This window comes from Aotus nancymaae, unplaced genomic scaffold (assembly GCF_030222135.1).
Source record: "Aotus nancymaae isolate 86718 unplaced genomic scaffold, 86718_ANA_hifiasm-v0.15.2.pri h1tg000094l, whole genome shotgun sequence".
NCBI classification, from domain to species: domain Eukaryota; kingdom Metazoa; phylum Chordata; class Mammalia; order Primates; family Aotidae; genus Aotus; species Aotus nancymaae.
In genome coordinates, this window is record NW_026988509.1 from 1,079,843 (window position 1) to 1,102,438 (window position 22,596).

The 22,596-nt window shown below is 48.0% G+C and overlaps 1 protein-coding gene across 3 annotated transcripts in view; it reads left to right on the forward strand.

Moving 5' to 3' along the window:
* LOC135271857 (NPC1-like intracellular cholesterol transporter 1) overlaps nucleotides 1-13,014 on the forward strand; it is a 30,566-nt gene extending 17,552 nt beyond the window's left edge. The window contains exons 11-20 of one of the 3 annotated variants that reach the window (XM_064369875.1): nucleotides 3,087-3,277; nucleotides 3,482-3,606; nucleotides 4,193-4,319; nucleotides 4,491-4,546; nucleotides 5,336-5,413; nucleotides 7,956-8,106; nucleotides 8,378-8,609; nucleotides 9,408-9,521; nucleotides 9,619-9,781; nucleotides 12,815-13,014. In XM_064369875.1, coding sequence (XP_064225945.1) covers nucleotides 3,087-3,277; nucleotides 3,482-3,606; nucleotides 4,193-4,319; nucleotides 4,491-4,546; nucleotides 5,336-5,413; nucleotides 7,956-8,106; nucleotides 8,378-8,609; nucleotides 9,408-9,521; nucleotides 9,619-9,781; nucleotides 12,815-13,014 — 1,437 coding nt within the window. The remainder of the gene's footprint in view (nucleotides 1-3,086; nucleotides 3,278-3,481; nucleotides 3,607-4,192; nucleotides 4,320-4,490; nucleotides 4,547-5,335; nucleotides 5,414-7,955; nucleotides 8,107-8,377; nucleotides 8,610-9,407; nucleotides 9,522-9,618; nucleotides 9,782-12,814) is intronic. The other 2 variants (XM_064369876.1, XM_064369877.1) reach the window with 2 other exon arrangements.
* Nucleotides 13,015-22,596: the final 9,582 nt, after the last annotated feature.

The following is a 22,596-nucleotide window of genomic DNA, read 5'->3' on the forward strand; positions in this document are numbered from 1 at the left end:
TTTTTTTTTTTTTTTTTTTTTTAGTTTTTGAGTCAGGGCTTGCTCTGTCACCCAGGCTGGAGTGCAGTGGTGTGTTCTCGGCTCACTGCAACCTCTGCCTCCTGGTATCAAGCCTCAGCCACCCAAATAGCTAGGATTACAGGTGTCTGCCACCATGCCTGGCTAATTTCTGTATTTTTAGCAGAGACAGGGGTTTCACCATATTGGCCAGGCTGGTCTTGAACTCCTGGCCTCATGTGATCTGCCTGCCTTGGCCTTCTAAAGTTCTGGGATTACAGGCATGAGCCATTGCACCCAGCTGAGACAATTGTTTTGACGTCTTTGTCAAGTAAGTCCGCTGTCTAGTCTTCCCAGGGACAGTTTCTGTTGGTTAATATTTTCTGTTGAATGGGCCATGCTTTTCTTTTTCTTGGTATGTTTCGTGATTGTTTTTGGTTGAAAAATGGATATTTGATTCTTATAATGTAGTAACTCTGTAGAGCAGATTCTCCTTCTTTCCCAGGGCTTGCTTTATTTATTGCTGTTGGTGTTTTTGTGCTGGGGATCAGCCTAAGGCACAGAGTTAATGTATTAGGTATTTTATGAGCCTGCATATCTCTCTGGGCATTTAGGCAGTGTGGTGACTGTCTAAATAGCCCTTATTTATGGTTGCTTTTGAATGTCCTTGTCCTTACATGTATGGTTCCCAAACGGAGAAAAAGGGAAAGATGAAGGGGTGGGCGATAGGTGCTTACTCTTTAAATCTCCTGGAAGTCCCTTTAGTAGGAGGCGCAGGGGGTTGCAACAATGGTGGTGGGAGTTGCAATAGTGGCTGTCTGCCTGTGTATCTGTACCACCAATATCAGAAGTAACGATCAATGGTCAGAACTCAGATCCTTGATATTTGGATTTATTTATTTATTTATTTTTGAGACAGAGTTTTGCTCTTGCTGTCCAGGCTGGAGTGCAATGGCATGATCTCAGCTCACTGCAACCCCTGCCTCCTGGGTTCAAGTGATTCTCCTGCCTCAGCCTCCCATGTAGCTGGGATTACAGGCACCTGCCACCACACTCAGCTAATTTTTTGTATTTTAGTAGAGACAGGGTTTTACCATGTTGGCCAGGCTGGTCTCGAGCTCCTCACTTCAGATGATCAACACGCCTCTGCCTCCCAAAGTGCTGGGATTACAGGATTGAGCCACTGCACCCAGCCTATTTATTTATTATTGGAGACAGGGCCTGGTTCTCTTGCCTAGGCCGGAGTGCAGTGTTGCAATCATAGCTCACTGCAGCATCAAACTTCCAAGCTCAAATGATTCTCCTACCTCAGCCTCCTGAGTAGCTAGGACTACAGGCATGTGCCACCACACCCAGCTAACTTTTTTTTTTAGACAAAGTTTCACTCTTGTTGCCCAAGCTGGAGTGAGATGGTGTGATTTTGGTTCACTGCAACACCTCCTGGGTTCAAGTGATTCTCCTGCGTAGCTGGTATTACAGGCATGTGCCACCACACCTGGCTAATTTTGTATTTTTTAGTAGAGAGGGTGTTTCTTCATGTTGGTCAGGCTGGTCTTGAAATCCCTACCTCAGGTGATCCGCTTGCCTCGGCCTCCCAAACTGCTGGGATTACAGGCTTGAGCCACTGCCCCTAGCCTGTATTTTTTTTTTTTTTTTTTGTGGATACAGGGTCACTATGTGCCCAGACTGGTCTCCCACTCTTGGGCTGAAGTGATCCTCTGGCCTTGCCCTCCCAAAGTTCTGAAATTACAAGCGTAAGACACCATGCTCAGCTGATATTTGGTGGACAGTGTCTTTCTTGCCTACCCTGGCTCCTGCAAGTTGTGTACAAGCTGCTTCTGGAAAGCATGCATGGCTGCGTGCCTTGAGCCTGGGAGTGGCAAGTGGGTAGTTGCTACTGTGCTAAAAGCTGAGATTGCCTGATATTAACTACAATTTACTGTCCAAGCCTTATCCTGGAAGCTTTTAGCCCTCTAGAGACTCCAGAGTTTCAAAAGAGTTATACCAGGGCTGGCGTGGTGGCTCATGCCTGTAATCCCAGCACTTTGGGAGGCCAAGGCAGGCAGATCGCTTAAGGTCAGGAGTTTGAGACCAGCCTGGCCAACATTGTGAAACCCCAAAACTACAAAAATAAGCCAGGAGTGGTGGCGGGTGCCTGTAATCCCAGCTACTCAGGAGGCAGAGGCACGAGAATCGCTTGAACCCAGGAGGCGGAGGTTGCGGTGAGCCAAGATCACGCCACTACACTCCAGCCTGGGAGATTCCATCTGAAAAAAAAAAAGAAAACATACAAAAAAAAGTTACACCAGGTAAATTGTGGTCTAGGTGGGGAGAGAGACACTTCCTACTCTGCCATTTTCCCTAATTGCACTCTGAGCCTTGTGTTGTAAAAGCAGCAAACAGACCGTGAGGATGCCTGGTGCGTGGCTCTGAGGGTGTACACCCTGACACATGTGCACACAAATATGGGCTGTCATCACAGGCCAGCTCGTTAGACTGTGGCTGTGCCAAACTGGGGGTGATAGGAAGGGGTACAGTTATGTGTGTGTGGATGTTCGGGTGTCAGTGTGTGTTCACGTGAGGTGATATGTGTTGCTCTGTGCTTGCACCCCCATACAAACTTCTGTTCATACCTGTGATTATACCTGTTCTGTGAACCTTGGAGTATGTTCATCTGTGGGTACACCTACAACTATGATCTGGAGGAATTGCACAGTGCACATACATCTTGAGGTTACCCCTGAGTGTGTCTGTGCATGTCCTTCTTTATATGTACCTTGTGTGTGAGACCTCTGAGCACACACCTCCCTGTGTATATTTTGTGTGCGTATGTGCATGTACCTCTGTGTACCTTTAAGCATGTTCCTGCTTGTATACCTCTGAGTGTCCCACTGAGCACATGCCTTTGAGTGTGTAACTGCTTGTGTATCTCTGAACATGTTCCTCTGTGTGTTCCTCTGCTCATGGACCTCTAAGCATGTGCCTTTTCCCATGTACCTCTGTGTGTGCCTTTGAGAGTGTGAGCTGGAGTGAGCCCTTTAGGGGTGTGCACGGCGAACCGAAGCTCACTGACTCTCCCCCACTTCCAGGACTCCTACCTGCTTGACTATTTCCTCTTTCTGAACCGCTACTTTGAGGTGGGGGCCCCGGTGTACTTTGTTACCACCTCGGGCTACAACTTCTCCAGCGAGGCTGGCATGAATGCCATCTGCTCCAATGCCGGCTGCAACAACTTCTCCCTCACCCAGAAGATCCAGTATGCCACCGAGTTCCCTGAGCAGTGAGTGCCTGGCCCCCCCAACCTCAGCCTGCTCCCTGCTCGAGTCCCCCAGTCCTCTCCACTCCCCTTTTCCTGCCTATTCTACTCCTGTCCTGCTGCCCTGCTGCCATATGCCTGGGGACAGCTGAGTGGGTGTTGGCCACGGGAAGGACCCACCACCCTGCCCAGCTGGCCTTGTCACCCTTCCTCTCACCTGTCCCTCAGATCTTACCTGGCCATCCCCGCCTCCTCCTGGGTGGATGACTTCATTGAGTGGCTGACCCCGTCCTCCTGCTGCCGCCTTTATATAGCTGGCCCCAATATGGACAAGTTCTGCCCCTCGACCGTCAGTGAGTATGGGGCCAGAGGGGCTCACTGCCTATCACAGCTCGGGCAAACAGGCAACAGAAAGGAGAAGGCTGGCGAGGCTCCCTCAACCCCTTCCACCCGTCCTGCGGGGTCCGTCGGGGGCATGGGTGCAGGTGTGGCCTCAGGGATAGGCGCTCTACGAGGAGCACCTGTGTGTGGGTGTCTGTGCTGGTCCGCGGGCATCGTGCACATATGCTGCTGTGTGCCGTGCCCCCTCTTTCAGAGCACGTGGTGCTCCAGGGTGGCAAGGCAGTGGAGAGTCAGGAGTGGAGAGCTGAGGTTGGCACATGGTCCTGCCACCCTAAGCAGTGGCATTTGTAGGTGGAAAGGTCGTTGTGGGGCCTGTTTTTCTGCCCAAACTTCCTTCCCCTCTTTGCCTGTAGGTGCCCACAGTTGCTATAGCCAAGAGGAGAACTTCTCCCACAAATGACAAATGCAAATCCCCCTAGAGGTGACTCGTCGAGGCTGGCATGCCCAGGACCTTTGATGGGACTAGGGGAAGGAGGGGCACAGAGTAGGGGCTGCTGGCCCTGGGTGCCACTGCCCAGACCACTGCTTTCTCTGCAGACTCCCTGAACTGCTTAAAGAACTGCATGAGCATCACGATGGGCTCTGTGAGGCCCTCGGTGGAGCAGTTCCATAAGTATCTTCCCTGGTTCCTGAACGACCGGCCCAACATCAAATGTCCCAAAGGGTAAGCTTGGGAGGGCCTTCTGCTGGGGCGGATAGACGTGTGGGACCCAAGATGGGGGTGAATATAGAGAGGCAAGAGGAGGCTATCAGGGGCCTCTCGAGGGTTGCTGTGGGCTGGGCAGATGAAAGGAGCTTTGTCCCTGGCTAAGCTTTTGCCCTGACCTTCTTGCAGTGGCCTGGGAGCATACAGCACCTCTGTGAACTTAACTTCAGATGGCCAGGTTTTAGGTAAGCATGGCCTTGCCTGGAGGGGAGGACATAAATCGGTGGCTCTGGAGGGCCCCTGAGGACCCCAGGGAACAGCCCCTCACATATTCCCTCCCTCCTTTGTCAGAGGCTTCTAACTGCCCTGGCCCTGTCAGCAGGGGTCTTGTTTCCCAACTCCACATCCTCAGACTTCACTTCTTCTCTCACTCCCAAGTCCATGGTCAGCGTTAAATATGTGGAATTCAATCAGCAGTTGATACCATACTTGGGAGTCCTCTACACCCTGGCTAAGCCTTCTTACCAGCACAAATTACACCCTAAGGGCAGCTGGCTAAATGAATTAGGGTGCTTGGCACAGCACAGTCCTAGTAGCTATCAAAAGTAACAACAGGCAGCCGGGCATGGTGGCTCACGCCTGTAATCCCAGCACTTTGGGAGGAGGAGGTGGGCAGATCACCTGAGGTTGGGAGTTTGGGACCAGCATGACCAACATGGAGAAACCTCATCTCTACTAAAAATACAAAAAAAAAAAAAAAATTAGCTGGGTGTGGTGGCACATGCCTGTAATCCCAGCTACTCAGGAGGCTGAGGCAGGAGAATTGCTTGAACCTGGGAGGCAGAGGTTGCAGTCAGCCGAGAGTGCACCATTGTACTCCAGCCTGGGAAACTACATCTCAAAAAAAAAAAAAACCCGAAAACAAGTAACAACAGGCTGGGCGCAGTGGCTCATGCCTGTAATCCTCGCACTCCAGGAGTTTGAGACCAGCCCAGGCTGGTCTTTTTTTTCTTTTCTTTTTTTTTTTTTTTGAGATGGAGTCACTCTGTCAGCCAGGCTGGAGTACACTGGTGCAATCTCAGCTCACTGCAACCTCCGCCTCCTGGGTTCAAGTGATTCTCCTGCCTCAGCCTCCTGAGTAGCTGGGACTACAGGAGCATGCCACCAGGTGTGGCTAATTTTTGTACTTTCAGTAGAGACGGAGTTTCACCATGTTGGCCAGGCTGGTCTCGAACTCCTGACCTCAGGTGATCCACCCACTTGGCCTTCCAAAGTGCTGGGATTACAGGCGTGAGCCACCACGCCTGACCTCCTCTACAAAGTAAAATTTTTTAAATTGGCCAGGTGTGTGTGGTTCTGTGTGTCTGTAGTCCCAGCTCTTCAGGAGGCTGGGCGGGAGGAATGCCTGAGTTTGGGAGGTTGGGGCTGCAGTGAGCCGTGATCACAACACTGCACTCCAGCCTGGGCAGCAAAGTGAGACCCTCTCTCAAAAATAAGAAAAAAAGAAAAAAGTAACAAGGGACCTGCAGTTGGACTGACAGGAAAAGGACCCACAACATGCTGGCATGCTCATACAGCAGATGGCAGAACGAGACGGCCACCTGTGTAAAGGAGCTGGCCACAGCTCTGTGCAGATGTGCTCAGTGTAGGGGCCCTAAGGGAGCTTGTGCTGGAGATGGACGCAGGGGTCGGCAGTGGGTAGGGGAGCTTTTGAAGGATTCTTTCACTTTGTACTGAAATAATGCGTAGTTTGAACTGCTAGGTGAAGGCTGCCTGAAGTTCCCTCACCCCACCCTTCCAGCTAGGAAGTTTTTATCTTCCCAGAAGGGCAACTCACCCTGCCCGGCCCTGGTCCCTGAGCACCACAGGCTCTGTGAGGCCAGTGTGGTGGGGCTGGTGTGGACAGATGGGAGTGGGTATGTCAGTCAGGGAAAGAGGAGCAGGCCCTGGAAGGAGCAGAGAGGAGAGCCAAGCCCCCATATCCCAGGGCAAGTCTGCACCATCTCCAACCTTAGTCTCCTTGTGTGTGCCCTAGGTTAGTCTAGAGCAGCACTTCCCAGAAGTGAGGTTTCCCCAGCCAGCGGCATCAGCATAACCTGGAAATTGTTCGAAATGCAAGTTCCAGCCTGGTGCTGCTGCTCATGCCTATAATCCTAGCACGTTAGGAGGCCAAGACAGGAGGATCACTTGAACCCAGGAGTCTAGTCTGAGACCAGTCCGGGCAAAAAAGCTAGACCTTGTCTCTCTCTAAAAAAAAAAAAAAAAAAAAAAAAGAAAGAAAGAAACAAAAGAAAAAAAAGAAATGTAAATTCTCAGGCCTCACCCAAGACTTTAGACCCAGAATCGCTGGGCCAGGGTGGCCATTTATGTGTGAACCACCCTCCAGGTGGTCAGAGGCCTGGTGGGAAGTTCTCCAGGCACCTCCCCAGCTCTGAGATTCTATGTATGCAAGAACATTTCTCTTCTTTTTTCTCCACACCTACGTAGCACTATTGTTTCTTTTTCAGATACACATGCTCACTGTACACAATTAAGAAATAATAGGTTTTTTTTTGGGCCAGACACGGTGGCTCACACCTGTAATCCCAGCACTTTGGGAGGCCAAGGCGGGTGAATCACTTGAGGTCAGGAGTTCAAGACCAGCCTGGCCAACATGGTGAAACCTGTCTCTACTAAAAATACAAAAATTAACTGGGCATGGTGGTGCATGCCTGTAATCCCAGCTACTTGGGAGGCTGAGGCAGGAGAATCACTTGAACCCGGGAGGCAGAAGTTGCAGTGAGCCTAGATGGTACAACTGCACTCCAGCTGCGGCAACAGAATGAGACTCTGTCTCAAAAACAAAAACAAAAACAAAAACCCCTTTAGTGTATAAGGGTCTTAATAACCTTCATTTTTTTTTTTTTGAGATGGGGTCTTGCTCTGTTGCCCAGGCTGGAGTGCAATACCAAGATCTCGGCTCACTGCAACCTCCAACTCCTAGGTTCAAGTGATTCTCTCGCCTCAGCCTCTCAAGTAGCTGGGACTACAGGGGCGCACCACCACGCCCAGCTAATTTTTGCATTTTTAGTAGAGACAGGATTTCACCATGTTGGGCAGGCTGATCTTGAACTGCTGACCTCAGGTGATCTGCCCACATTAGCCTCCCAGAGTGCTGGGATTACAGGCATGAGCCATTGTACTCGGCCAATAACCTTAATTTCTTAAAAGTTATTAAGAAATAACCTTTCTCTGGCAGGAGCCCTAAGCCACAGCTCTAATAATTCATCTGTTCTCATTTTTCTGCCTTCCTTTTTAGTCCTTTCCTATAGGAATATGCAAATTTTAAGTTACTTTAAAAAATCCAATGCGTATCTTGAAACCATACAGAGAAGAATCTGGTTCACTAGGGAGGTCTCTGTAGGCTTCATCCATCAAAGGTCAGGCCTGGGTCTCCTACAGCAGTGGGGCCAGCTGTGGAGTTTGCAGGGTTGGTGCAAAACAAAAATGTGAGCCTCTTGGACAAAATTTACTAAGAATTTCAAATGATGGTGGCAGAGCCTTGTACCCAGCTTGATCACACGCCTTTGCCACTGCGTCTGGGGTGTTCTGAGGGTGTCCTGGAAAGGGCTCTGACCTTTGCCCTTCCATCTTCCATGTGCCGTGACTGCCCAGCCTCCAGGTTCATGGCCTATCACAAGTCCCTGAAAAACTCACAGGATTACACAGAAGCTCTGCGGGCAGCTCGGGAGCTGGCAACCAACATCACTGCTGACCTGCGGAAGGTGCCTGGGACAGACCCGGCTTTTGAGGTCTTCCCCTACACGTGAGGACCTGAGGGGTTGGGCTGAAGGAAGGTGGGGGATGGCTGCTGGAGACTGGAAGTTAGGGTGGAGGACTTGCAAGGAATTACCTGGGATGAGGACCAGTTTTCGGTCAGGAGGCTCTAGCTGCGGCCTTAGGCCCATTTCTCTTGCTGGTTTGTACCCCAATATATGCCTGCCTGACCCTCAGCATTCTCCTTCTGAAGTGGGGTGTCCCGCCCACCTTGAGGGCCCAGAAGCCTGAGCTTGTGACCATGCTCTGTGCTCTGGCAGGATCACCAACGTGTTTTATGAGCAGTACCCGACCATCCTCCCTGAGGGGCTCTTCATGCTCAGCCTCTGCCTTGTGCCCACCTTTGCCGTCTGCTGCCTCCTGCTGGGCCTGGACCTGCGCTCCGGCCTCCTCAACCTGCTCTCCATCGTCATGATCCTCGTGGACACTGTCGGCTTCATGGCCCTGTGGGGCATCAGCTACAACGCTGTGTCCCTCATCAACCTAGTCTCGGTAACCCAGTACACACAGGCACCAGGGGGCCCCTGGAGGGGTGGTTGGGGATCCAGCATCATAGAATACTCCCAGTTCTTTTTTTTTTTTTTTAACGGAGTCTCACTCTATGGCCAGGCTGGAGTGCAGTGGTGTGATCTCAGCTCACTGCAACCTCTGTCTCCTGGGTTCAAGCGATTCTCCTGCCTAAGCCTTCTGAGTAGCTGGGATTACAGGCACGCACCACCATGCCCAGCTAACTTTTTGTATTTTTAATAGAGATGGGGATTCACCATGTTGGCCAGGTTGGTCTCGATCTGATGACCTCCTGATCCACCCATTGGCCTCCCAAAGCGCTAGGATTACAGGCATGAGTCACCGTGCCTGGCCCCTTTTTTTTTTTTTTTTTTTAGAGACAAGGTCTTGCTCTGTTGCCCAGGCTGGAGTGCAGTGGCATGATCACAGCTCACTGTAGCTTCGAAATCCTGGGCTCAAGTGATCCTCCCAACTTAGTCTCCCAAGTAGCTGGGATTACAGGCACATGCCACTGCATCTAGCTAATATTTTTATTTTTGTTGTAGAGACAGGGATCTCACTTTTGTTGCCCAAGCTAGCCTCAAACTCCTGGACTCAAGTGATCCTCTCACTTCGGCCTCCCAAAGTGTTGGGATTATAGGCATGAGCCACTGCACCCGGCCAAATACTCTCAGTTCTGTCTAGAGTCTAGATGCCTGCCCGCTGGTCCTGGTGGAGGCCTCATCTCCCTAGTTCCTCCCCAACCTCTGCCTTTCTTGGCTGATGCCCCCTCTCTGCCCATAGGCGGTGGGCATGTCTGTGGAGTTTGTGTCCCACATTACCCGCTCCTTTGCCGTCAGCACCAAGCCCACCCGGTTGGAAAGGGCCAAAGAGGCCACCATCTATATGGGCAGTGCGGTGAGTAGGGAGGATTGGGCCACCCTGTGCCTACTTGACACCCTATGCCCTGCCTGATGCCCTGTGCCCTGCCTGACACCTGTCTCTGACCCTCCAGGTGTTTGCAGGTGTGGCCATGACCAACCTGCCTGGCATCCTTGTCCTGGGCCTCGCCAAGGCCCAGCTCATTCAGATCTTCTTCTTCCGCCTCAACCTCCTGATCACCCTGCTGGGCCTGCTGCATGGCTTAGTCTTCCTGCCAGTCATCCTCAGCTACCTGGGTGAGTGCCCACGACTGTTCCTACCAGGCTGTCATTATGATGACGACAACAGCAACAGTGCATGCCCACCATGAAAGCTCAGGAAGTGCACAGAAGCCATGGGCAGATGCCAGAAGCCAGGACTGTGAGCATGTGGCACTTCTAGTCTTGGAAGCTACCGTTGTTCATTGAATGTGCTGTGAACATCTTTTTTTGTCAGCAGATGTATGTCTCAAACAATGTTTCCGTGGCCCTGTACACTGTGGATCTCCACTGCACTCCTGTTGGACTTTTAAGCACGTCCTTCAGAAAGAAATATATTTTACACTGAGAGGTGACACGCATGAGCACACCTAGACATGCCTGCCTAAAACAAATGCTTCACTAAATAATATTAATACTTGCCCTTATACATGTGAAACATTCTGATATTGCTGGTTCCATTCTAGTATTATTATTATTAATTTTTTTTGGAGACAGGGTCTTGCTGTGACACCTAGGCTGGAGTGCAGTAGCATGATCACAGCTCACTGCAGCCTTGACTTCCCAAGCTCAAATGATCCTCCTGCCTCAGCTTCCTGAGTAGCTGGGACTATAGCACCATGCCCAGCTAATTTTTTATTTTTTGTAGAGATGGGGTCTCCCTATGTTGCCCAGGCTGGTCCAAACTCCTGAGCTCAAGTGATCTGCTTTGGCCTTCCATAGTGCTAGGATTACAGGTGTGAGCCACTGCACTTGGCTTTTATTTTATTATAAGTTTATTATTTTAATTTTTTGAGACACAGTCTCACTCTGTCACCGAGGCTGGAGTGCAGTGGTGTGATCTTGGCTCCCTGCAACCTCCACCTCCCAGGTTCAAGTGATTCTCCTGTTTCAGCCTCCCGAGTACCTGGGATTACAGACGCCCACCACCACATGGGGCTAATTTTTTTTTTTTTTTTGTATTTTTAGTAGAGACAGAGTTTCACCATGTCGGCCAGACTGGTCTCGAACTCCTGACCAGGTGATTCTCACCGCCAAGGGCTCCCAAAGTGCTGGGATTATAGGCATGAGCCACTGTGCCTGACCCTATCATTATTATTATCTTTTGAGACAGAGTCTCACTCTGTTGCCCAGGTTGGAGTGCAGTGGTGTGATCTCAGCTCACTGCAGCCTTTGCCTCCCAGGTTCAAGCGATTCTCCTGTCTCAGCCTCCAGAGTAGCTGGGGCTATAGGTGCATGCCACCATGCCCAGTTTATCTTGGTATTTTTATTAGAGATAGGGTTTCATCATGTTGGTCAGGCTAGTCTCGTACTCCTGACCTCAAGTAATCTGCCCACTTGGCCTCCCAAAGTGCAGGGATTACAGGTGTGGGCCACTGCACTGGCCTCATTAATTTTTTTGAATGCTGGCCAGGAGCAGTGGCTCATGCCTATAATCCTAGCATTTTGGGAGGCTGAGGGGTATGGATCACCTGAGGTCAGGAGTTCAAGACAAGCCTGGCCAACATGGTGAAAACTTGTCTCTACCTAAAATACAAAAATTAGCTGGGTATGATGGCAGGTACCTGTAGTCCCAGCTACTTGGGAGGCTGAGGCAGGAGAATCACCTGAACCTGGGAGACGGAGGTTGCAGTGAGCCAAGATCATGCCACTGTGCTCCATCCTGGGCAACAGGGTGAGATTCTGTCTCAAAAAACAATTTTTTTAAGCTGATGTTAATTTACTAATTGATTTCATGACTCATTAATGGGTGGCAACTCTCAGTTTGAAAACACCATCCTATCATATGCTTTCAGCTTGATTTACTGAACCAGCTCCCAACTGTTAGACATTAGATCATTTCTGACTTTCTACTACCACTGCTGTGCTGCAGTGAGTGACCCTGTGGGTGAATATTTGACCTCATCCTCCAATATTTCCTTAGAGAAGAGCTGTGAACATCAATTTTAATGCCAATTGTGAGTACCCTCCAGAAAGTTTTACCATTTAAACTTGCACCTGTAGCTTGTGCGTGTGGCCATTTCCCTGTGTCCTCATTGTTGAGCTTGGTCATTAAAAACGGTCCCTCACAGAGATTTAATTTGAGCCTCCCAAGATGAGGGTGTTTCTGGCTCTCAGGGTGGGCAAACTGGGAGGAGTTCAATTTTACCCCCCACCAGATGGTAATAATAGTATAATATTACTAGGGCCGGGTACGGTGGCTCGCGCCTGTAATCCCAGCACTTTGGGGGGCCAAGGCAGGTGGATCACCTGAGGTCAGGGGTTCAACACCAACCTGACCAACATGGAGAAACCTCATCTCTATTTAAAATACAGAATAAGCTGGGCGTGGTAGTACATGCCTGTAATCTCAACTGCTCAGGAGGCTGAGGCAGGAGAATCACTTGAACCTGGAAGGCGGAGGTTGTGGTAAGCTTGAACCTGGTAAGCGGAGGTTGAGATCGTGCCATTGCACTCTAGCCTGGGCAACAAGATCAAAACCCCATCTCGAAAACAAAAATTAGTAGAGGACATTTATAGAAGGGTATGTTTGTGCATCGACATATGTGTCTGTAATTCTCTTATTACCCCCGACGTAGGTATTATTATCCTTCCCATTTTACAAATGAGGGAACTGAGACACCTGCCCCAGATCACAGACTTGGTCAGAGGTAGCAGGGATTGGAGCTCATACAGCTTCATGGTTCCTAACCATGACACCACAGTCTCCTGTGGGAACTCCCTGACCCTCTTGGAAGAAATAGAGTGTGTGTGCTGGGGCTGGTTGGTGAGACATAAGAGAGGGGCAAGGAGGAGCAGTCGTGGGACGTGCCTGGACCAGGGGTGTCCAGGGCCTTGGAGCTGCAGGTGGTGGCTGTTCCTTGGAGGTTTCCAAATTGCTGGGGGATGGGACAGACTGGGACATCCCTGAAGCTTGGGCTGTGTATGCAGTGACCCCGGAAGGCACATGGCACAGAGCCCCCCTGGGACCCTTCCTGCCTTGGGTTTGTTGTACAGAACCAGGAATAGCTTCTCACCTGTGTCCCCTGCCCACCTCTCTAACTGTGGTCCTCTGTCTCTGTCTCTCTGCAGGGCCTGATGTCAACCCGGCTCTGGCGCTGGAGCAGAAGCGGGCTGAGGAGAAAGCAGCAGTCATAGCGGCCTCCTGCCAAGGTCACCCCTCCCAAGTCTCTGCAGCTGACAACATCTATGTCAACCATAGCTTTGAAGATTCTATCAAGGGTGCTGGAGCTTTCAGCAACGACTTGCCCAACAATGGGCGGCAGTTCTGATACAGCCAGAGCCCCTGTCCAGGCTCTGTGGTCCTGAACTGAGGGGTGATGAGGGTCTTCCTTGTGACTGCCCCTTGACGTGTCCCCTCCTCAAAGCCTGGGGGAGGCCTTTCCCGTGAGACTGCCTGTCACTGGAAGATGGCCTGTCCTTGAGGTATCCAGGCAGCACCAGTGATGGCTCCTCTGCTCCCATAATGGGTCCCCAGTTTCCAAGTCACCTAGGTCTTGGGCAGCACCTCCTCATTCTGGGCCTGGGTCTGGGAGTTGGCAGGAACAGACACACTCCAAGTTTGTCCCATACTCACCCTCTTTCCTAGGGGCCCACCTCTCCTCCAACTTTTCACTCCTCAGTTCCTCTGTCAAAAGTCTCAATTCTGTGTCAGTAAGTCTTTAATACATAGCAGTGTCCCTGAGAACACAGAGAGTGACCGCTACCCTGGGTTGTGATACCACAGGAGGCCAAGGAGAAGTAAAGGCTCAGGCCAAGAGCTAAGGCCATGGGAGGCTGGCTGAAAGCCACCTGCTCCAGGGCACACCTACAGGTCTGCCATCCATAGCCCTTTCTATCAAGAGAAGGGCCCAGGAAGGATGTTTCATAAGCACCTTGGTCATGGATTAGCCCCTCCTGGAAAATGATGTTGGGTTTGGTCTCAAGTTCCAACTCTTATTAAGGCTGTTGCTGCCAGTCAAGGCCACCCAGGAGTCTGAAGGCTGGGAGCTCTTGGGGCTGGGCTGGTCCTCCCACCTTCATCTTGGGCCTGGAGCCCAGGCCTTAAACCAGCCCAGTCTGAGCTCTTAGACAGCTCTCCAGGAGCATGAACTGCAGTGGAGATGAAGATCCCGGCTCTGTGCTGTGTGCACATGGGTGTTTAATTAATATTTGCTGGCAGAAATGGTATTTTATGTCACATGTCCTACTCTGGCTGCCTCTCAGTTTAAGGTAATTTTTGTGAATGACACAAATAATACATGTGTGGGAGAGTGATTTGTGGAGATACTAGTCTGTGTGTTGTTCTATTTCTCCTCCCTCTTTTCAAGAAAGGAGCCAGGCCATTGTGTGTTCATGCCTTACAAGGGCCTTTGAGGAGTGGGAGTAATTTCCCTTTAAACTGGGAGGGCACAGAGTCTGAGAGTCAGCCAGGAGTAGGATGTGCGGCCCCTCCTTTTCTGGAACAGCCCGTGAAGCAGGCAACACCTGGAAGAGCTGCAGGAGAACCCACGGTGCATTCAGCGGGGGAAGAACCCACCGTACAAACGACCAGCTCCCCAGAGGGCCCCATGCCAGGGCAGTGGGTGGAAATGTCAAGGAGCATTCCAGATCCCCTCAAGCCTTTCTGCTCCCTGCTGGGTCCAGCCCTTGTTTGGCTAAGGAACTGCTGTTGCTTCCAGGCTCAGAGGAACTGTTGGCATGTAAAGGGAGACAAGTAGAAAGAGGTGGAAGGGAGCTGGCGTTTCTGGAGCCTACTGTCTACTCTCGGGTCCTCATAAGAGCCCCATGTGCCAGCATCATTTGCCCATCTTTGGGAGGGTTGCTGGCTGCACATGATGGACAGAGGGTCTGGTGAAGGGACAGTTACCGGGGAATAGAGGCTAAGGAGAAATCGCACAAGTCACCCTGTTTAAAACTCCACAGGTGCATAATAAACAAGTAGATCCGAGGAACAAAAATAGCTCCTGAACAGCAGACATTTCAAATCAGAGGAAAGGGCAGACCCTTCAGTAAATGGTGTGGGAGTAGTGAACAAATTATTTGGATCAAAATAAAGTTACATCTCACCTCACACCATACACAGAAATAAAAGTACAGATAAAGAGCTAAACACAAACATGAAACTATACAAGTATCAGAAGGAAGCACAGAAGAGTGTGTTATAATCTTGGGGTGGGACAAGTTTCCTAAGCATAAAGTCCAGAAGCCATAAAGGTAAACACTAAAGGTATTGCCATATAATAATGGAAAACATCTGTAAACACACAAACACACAAAGAAAGTTGAAAGACACATGAGCATCTGTAAACACACAAACACACAAAGTTGAAAGACACATATGAGCTCAGAAAAATAGTTGCAACATATTTAACAGCAAATAATTAAAATCAAGAACACACAAAGAGTGCCAATAGCACGCCCACAAACATGGTGAACATTCTAAAACCCACTGGACTTTTTGTAACAAGTGTGGCAAGCACCAACCCCACAGAGTGAGTGACACAGGACACATTTCCTGTATGCCTAGGGAAAGCCGTGTTATGATAGGAAGCAGAGGGGCTATGGTGGAAAGACCAAGCCAATTTTCCAGAAAAAGGCTAAAACTACAAAGAAGACTGTGCTGAGGCTTGAGTGCGTGGAGCTCCCCTACAGATCTAAGAGAATGCTGGCTAGGCTATTAAGAGTTACAAGCATTTCCAACCGGGAGGAGATAAGAAGAGGAAGGGCCAAGTGATCCCATTCCAAGTGTCATCTTTTGTTTTATTATGAAGACAATAAAATCTTGAGTTTATGTTTAAAAAAAGAAAGAATACACAAAGAGAGTCCAGATGCAGTGGCTCATGCCTGTAATCCCAGCACTCTGGGAGGCTGAGGCAGGAGAACTGCTTGCAGCCAGGAGTTCAAGACCAGCCTAGGCAACAGTGAGATGCTGTCTCTACAAAAAGTTTAAAAGTTAGGCAGGGCGCGGTGGCTCACGCCTGTAATCCCAGCACTTTGGGAGGCCGAGGTGGGTGGATCACGAGGTCAAGAGATCGAGACCATCCTGGTCAACAGGGTGAAACCCCGTCTCTACTAAAAATACAAAAATTAGCTGGGCATAGTGGCGCACGCCTGTAGTCCCAGCTACTTGGGAGGCTGAGGCGGGAGAATTGCTTGAACCCAGGAGGTGGAGGTTGCGGTGAGCTGATATCGCGCCATTGCACTCCAGCCTGGGTAACAACAGCGAAACTCTGTCTCAAAAAAAAAAAAAAAAAAAAGTTAGCCAGGCCATCTACTTGGGAGACTGAGGTGGGAGAACTGGTTGTCTTGAGCCCAAGTAGTGAGCTATGATGGCACCACTGAACTCCAGCCTGAGTGAAAGAGTAAGCTGCTGTCTCTTAAAAAAAAAAATACAAAGAGAGGAAGGAGTGGGGATCTGAGTTATGTGACTAACCCTCCCATTAGAAACAACAGAAATTCTAGCTAAAATAAATTTTAGCCGTGTGTGTGTGTGTGTCTCTGTGTGTGTGTGATGCATACAAGTTTAGAGTGTTTCAACTTTCTTAATAAATCAAGACTTTTATAGTTTGAAATGACTATAACAATATCCCTCTTTATGTCTAGTATTTATTTTTGTCTGTTTGTTTAAAGAGATAGGGGTCTCACTTTGTTGCCCAGGCTGGTCTTGAACACTTGGCCTCTAGGGATGCTCCTACTTCAGCCTCCCAAGTAGCTGGAATTACAGGGTATGAGGCACCATGCCCGGTCCTATCTGTAGTATTTGTTCAACTGTATAACGTTATTATATATATCTGTATACACACACACACACATACACACACATAAAAAAACTTATACAGTTGAACAAATTTTATACTTAATAGTCAAATATTGAAACCCCTTAATCCCTGAGATTGGGAATGAGACAAAGTTGCCCACCTTTACACAACATTGTATTGGAGGTCTTAGCCATTGTAATAAGGCAAGGAAAAGAAATTAAGGTTATAAAGATTAGAAATAAATAAAATTGACATCACAGATCTCATAAAAGTATACAAAAAGGCATAGCAAGACCCCATCTCTACCCCCCAAAAAAAATCCAAAATAATCCATATATAAACTATTGAATTAATCTAACAAAAGGTGGTCAAGAAAACTATGAAAAACAACACATTTGTAGTTTAATTTGCATAATATTGAGTGAAATTAACTGTAAAAATAAATGGATGAATAAACCACGAATTGAGGTCTCTATACTACAGAGATGTCAATTCTCTTCAAATTAATTTCTAGATTCACTGTAATTTCAATCATAACCCCAGAAAATTTTTTACAAAAACTGATAAGCTGATTCAAAAATTCATATGGAACCACAAAAGATGAAAATTCACCAAGGCAATCTTGAAGAAAAACAAAGAGAACTTACACTACCAGAAATCAAAATAGTACAAATGTACAGAAATAAAGACTGGGATTTTGGCACAAGGAAAAACAAACAAAAATGGAAAGAACAGAAAGTCCAGAAACAGATGATATCCACAAGGACACATGATTTATGATGAAGGAGGCATGCAGAACATTGGGTAAAGGAGGTTTTTCAGTGTATGATGCTGACCTAGTTGGGTATCCACAAAGAAATGAATCATGACTCTTTTTCTTTTCTTTTTTTTTGAGACAGAGTCTCGCTCTGTCACCAGATACCAGGCTGGAGTGCAGTGGTAGGATCTCGGCTCACTGCAACCTCCATCTTTGGGGTTCAAGCAATTCTCCTGCCTCAGCCTCCCGAGTAGCTGGGACTACAGATGTGCACCACCACGTCCAGCTAATTTTATATTTTAGTAGAGACGGGGTTTCATTATGTTGGCCAGGATGGTCTTGATCTCTTGACCTCGTGATCCGCCTGCCTTGGCCTCCCAAAGTGCTAGGATTATAGGTGTGAGCCACTGCACCCTGCCTGACTCTCTTTCTTAAGATATGCAAAAATCAGTTCCTGATAGATTGTCTATCTAAATGTGAAACATAAAATGATAGAGTTCTAGAAGATAACATAAGAGAGTATCTCCAAGACTGAAATAGGAAGCACTTTTCTTAATCAAGAAACAAAAGCTTTACTTATAGAGAAAAAGATTGATAAATTGTACTGCATTGAAAAGACATCCTTAGCAGAGAGAAAATTCAAACCATAGAGAGGAAAAAATTATTTGTACATATCTGAGATACATTCATATTTGAAAAAGGGCTTATATTTAGAATGTGTTAAAAAAAACTCTGCCGGGTACGGTGGCTCACGTCTGTAATTCTAGCACTTTGGGAGGCCGAGGTGGATGGATTGACTGAGCTCAGGAGTTTGAGACCAGCCTGGGCAACACGGTGAAACCTCATCTCTACTAAAATACAAAAAACATTAGCCAGGCTTGGCAGCGTGTACCTGAAGTACCAGCGACTCGGGAGGCTGAGGCAGGAGAATTGCTTGAACCCGGGAGGCGGAGGTTGCAGTGAACTGAGATCACGCCACTGCACTCCAGCCTGGGTGACAGAGCGAGACTCTGTCTCTAAACAAAACAAAAACAAAACCAAAAAAAAAAAACAAAAAAATCCCTCCTACAACTCAATAAGAAAAAGACACCACAAGAAAAGCTAGGCTGGCTACTTGAACAAGCATATGGCCAATACAATTCCTCAACTTTGTCAATCACGAGAGCAAGGCTGAGTAAAAGCACAGTGAGAGTTCTTCCTCTTCCCTTCCCTCATAATTGGGTCTACAGGCCATGGGATAAGGTGGGGCCAGGCAGCCCGTGTGGGGTGTCAGGATCCACGTGGTGTGGGGAGGTTTCCACATTAGATCTGAGGGAGAGGAGGAGAGCATCCCACACAGAATAGGAACTACATAGGTCCAGTATGGGGCTGAGATACCAGAACTGAGCTCTGATGTGCCTTTCTCCATGAGCAGAGTGGCTGGATGTGGGAGAGGGAGGGCTGAGGAAAGGTTCAGAGCCATCTAGAGAGGGCAATTCAGAGGAAATGGGAGGGCAGATAATCTCACTCCTCACAGTGAGGCGGAGTTTCCAAGCTGGTTTGTCACGCTTCTGCTGGGCCCCTTTGGGTAATATATTTGACTTATCTGGGCTTTAGTTTCTTTTTTCCTTCTATTTATTTATTTTTTGAGTTGAAGTCTCATTCTGTTGCCCAGGCTGGAGTGCATTGGTGCCATCTTGGCTCACTGCAACCTCTGCCTTCCTGGTTCAAGTGATTCTCCTGCCTCACTCTCCCAAGTAGCTGGGACTACAGGTGCCCACCACCACGCCCAGCTAGTTTTTGTATTTTTTGTAGAGACGAGGTTTTGCCATGTTGACCAGGCTGGTCTTGAACTCCTGATCTCAGGTGATCTGCCTGCCTCGGCCTCCCAAAGTGCTAGGATTACAGGCATGAGCCACTGGGCCCAGTGTGCTCTCTGCCAGGATGTAAAGCTCTGGGAACAAGTGGGGAAAAGTCATGCACAAAGGCAACAGGTCCCAGTAACATCTCTAACATTATCTAAAAAGGGGGAGGAGGGGGAGCCCTCATCTACCTTACAGCCTGTTTCTCTCTCAGCACCACCATTAACGAGTAAAAGTGTCACAGAAGAGACAGAAATTCTCCCTGAGCCGTTTCCTCCAATGAATAGGAAAAAAGACAAAGAAGACGCTACAGCTATATGTCCTTGTCTTAAGCAGCATTAGAGGAAGAACTCTTAGTCTGCCCAGTAATGGATGATCAGTAAGGCAATCAGATGTATGTTTATAAAACGGTAAGAGAAAAGGAATTAGAGGCTCCAGGAGGAAAGCTCTACCCAAGCCGGCAGCTATTGCCTGCGCCCCGGAAGCGAGCAGTATCAAAAGAGCTCGCAAACCTGGTGCCAGCAAATGCTCCCAGGAATTCAACCTGCCCAGCGGGGGGCCAAGCCCGACACACCAGAGACAGCAGCTAAGTAGGGGCAGGAGGTCGCGGGCAGGAAGGTCCTCCCAGTCGCAGCCAGAGGGCAGGAGGAGGGAGCAGGGCAAGCAAGGAGTGTCCCTGCAGCCAAGCTGGCAAAAGAAAAGGAAAAAAAAAAAGTGGGCGTGGGCGACGGTGGGGGTGGGGGTCGGGGGAAGCTCAGCAGCAGAAAAAGCTGGAGGCGATTCAGCCGACAGCTCTGCCCAGGCGGGGGTGGTGGCGGGAGGAAGCATCGGGAGCGGCTGCCATCCTGGACCGCACCACTGACTCTGGCTCCGCTGATGTCCCACAGTGAAATTTCCTGTGTTCTTTGTATACGAGCAACATCCCAAATTGTAATTCTCTGCTAAAATTCAAGTTAAGTTTAAAATTCTGATAACGGCCATTGTTATTTCTCTCTTACCATCAACGAGGCTCTTTTGAAATCCAACTTAAGTGAAACAGTAACCTCTGAAAGGGGAGAAATTACAGAAGGCCCACAAATCAGTTAAAAAGCAATTAAAAAAAAAGCATGTAAAATCACACATTACCCTTTAAAAGATAACTTTAAACCAAATTAAATAATATTTGTTGAATTAAGACGTAAAAATGTTGTGCCCATTCTCAGAAATCGAAAGAAATTTGTATGCAAGTGTAGTAGAAACATATGCATAAAGGACTGTCTTGCCTCACCGATTAAAGATAGTCTTGGCCGGGCGCGGTGGCTCACGCCTATAATCCCAGCACTTTGGGAGGCCGAGGCGGGTGGATCACGAGGTCAAGAGATCGAGACCATCCTGGTCAACACGGTGAAACCCCGTCTCTACTAAAAATACAAAAAAAATCAGCTGGGCATGGTGGCGTGTGCCTGTAATCCCAGCTACTTGGGAGGCTGAGGCAGGAGAATTGTTTGAACCCGGGAGGCAGAGGTTGCGGTGAGCCGAGATCGCGCCATTGCACTCCAGCCTGGGTAACAAGAGCCAAACTCCGACTCAAAAAAAAAAAAAAAAAAAAAAAAGATAGTCTTTGCCCTGCTAGTAAGTCACTGTTTTCAGAACTGTTTGCAAGTTAAGGTTCATAAATTTGGCCAGCCTGAAAACTCAAATGCAAGATTTAAGCTATTCTGTATGTGACTTTAAGCACATGGTTAAGGTATATTATTTAAGTCTCTGCTTCTAGAGATATTTTCAGTTTCCTTTTAAGTTTCATGCTACTAATTTCAGCTTGCCATCTTAATGAATTTACAGTTAGTTGCTAGGTTACTATCCTAACATCATCAAGATTCCTTTCAGTAAAGAGCAGTTCAAAGCAATATAGCACTTCTCCATACCTAATGCTTTAACACTATTTATTGATAGATCGGGTAAACAAGGAAAAGCTGCAGTCTGGTAGAAACCACATAATTCAATCATCCAGTCTAAGTTTACTAGCAGTCACAGAGCTGAGATTAAAGCTGTGATACTGGCCTTAAAAACTTTTTCCACTCAGCCCATAAATATAGTAAGTGACCGCTTACTCAGTTTATCTACTACAAAGTCTTGAAACAGCTTTAATTAAGTCTAATCCCCAGCCCACAGCTCAGTGCCTGACCCATTAGCTTATGGCAATGAACGAGCAGACTTACAAGTGATGACATCATTGCTTGACCAAGACAGACAGAAACAGAAAGATTAGAGAGAAAAATAGAAATAATAAGTAAGAAAAAAGACTAGAAGAGACAGAGATCAACGAGAGATACAGAAAGTGAGATTAACGAAAGAGATAGTGTGAAAAAAGTCAGGGAGAGAGACAGGAGGCAAAGAGAGAAAGAGAAGCACGGAAAGCAAGACAAAGAAGATAAAGTAGGAAGTAGAGAAAGAAATATTAAGAAAGTTAAAGATATAACAATGTACCTTTAGTAAAGAAGGTTATAAAACAAAGAAAGTTAAGGCATGTCTAAGTTTGTCAGTGAAAGCCGTGAAAAATGTTATAGAAAGGAATTTATGCAAATAGGTTGTATAAATTTTGTTTTGAAGGTCTAAGCAAGTTTTAAAACATTAACTATAAAAGAAATTCTGTGTGTAAACATATTGGTTAAAAGTTAAAGAAGTATCATCTAGTTTTTCTGTAAACTAGACATTAAGATAAAGTACAACAGGTTTTTTTAAAAAGCACTAACCTGCTCTTTTATAGAGATTATAAAAGATCTCTTAGCACATGCATCACTTCTAGAATTTCCAGTACACCAGCACCTGCCAAGAGACTGTCCTCATTAAAAGATGGAAAGAAGAAAAAACTCGAGCCAGCCTAGGAAAGACCCTGCAGGATGACACAAGCCCTGGATATCACCTGAGGAATGCTGAAGAAGACAACTCAGAAGGCTAAGCGAATCCTGCTTAGGATTTCTTTTTAATTCTCTCACTTTGCCTGCAACCTGTACCTGCTATACTCTATTGAGCACATCTTCTGAATCCACATTTTTTTTTTTTTTTTTTTTGAGACGGAGTTTCGCTCTTGATACCCAGGCTGGAGTGCAATGGCGCGATCTCGGCTCACCGCAACCTCCGCCTCCTGGGTTCAGGCAATTCTCCTGCCTCAGCCTCCTGAGTAGCTGGGATTACAGGCACGCGCCACCATGCCCAGCTAATTTTTTTGTATTAGTAGAGACGGGGTTTCACCATGTTGACCAGGATGGTCTCGATCTCTTGACCTCGTGATCCACCCGCCTCGGCCTCTCAAAGTGCTGGGATTACAGGCTTGAGCCACCACGCCCGGCCCTGAATCCACATTTTTCTGCCCTGTAACTTAAACTAACACCCTCTTCACAGCTTCTAACAACGTGACTGTTTAGCTAAAAAGAAATTAACTTACCCCCAGTAAAGTTCCTCATTAATGGCATACAGTAAGCTGAGATGTCAAGTTAACACTACAGGTCAGACACAAAAGATTCACAGTTACACTTA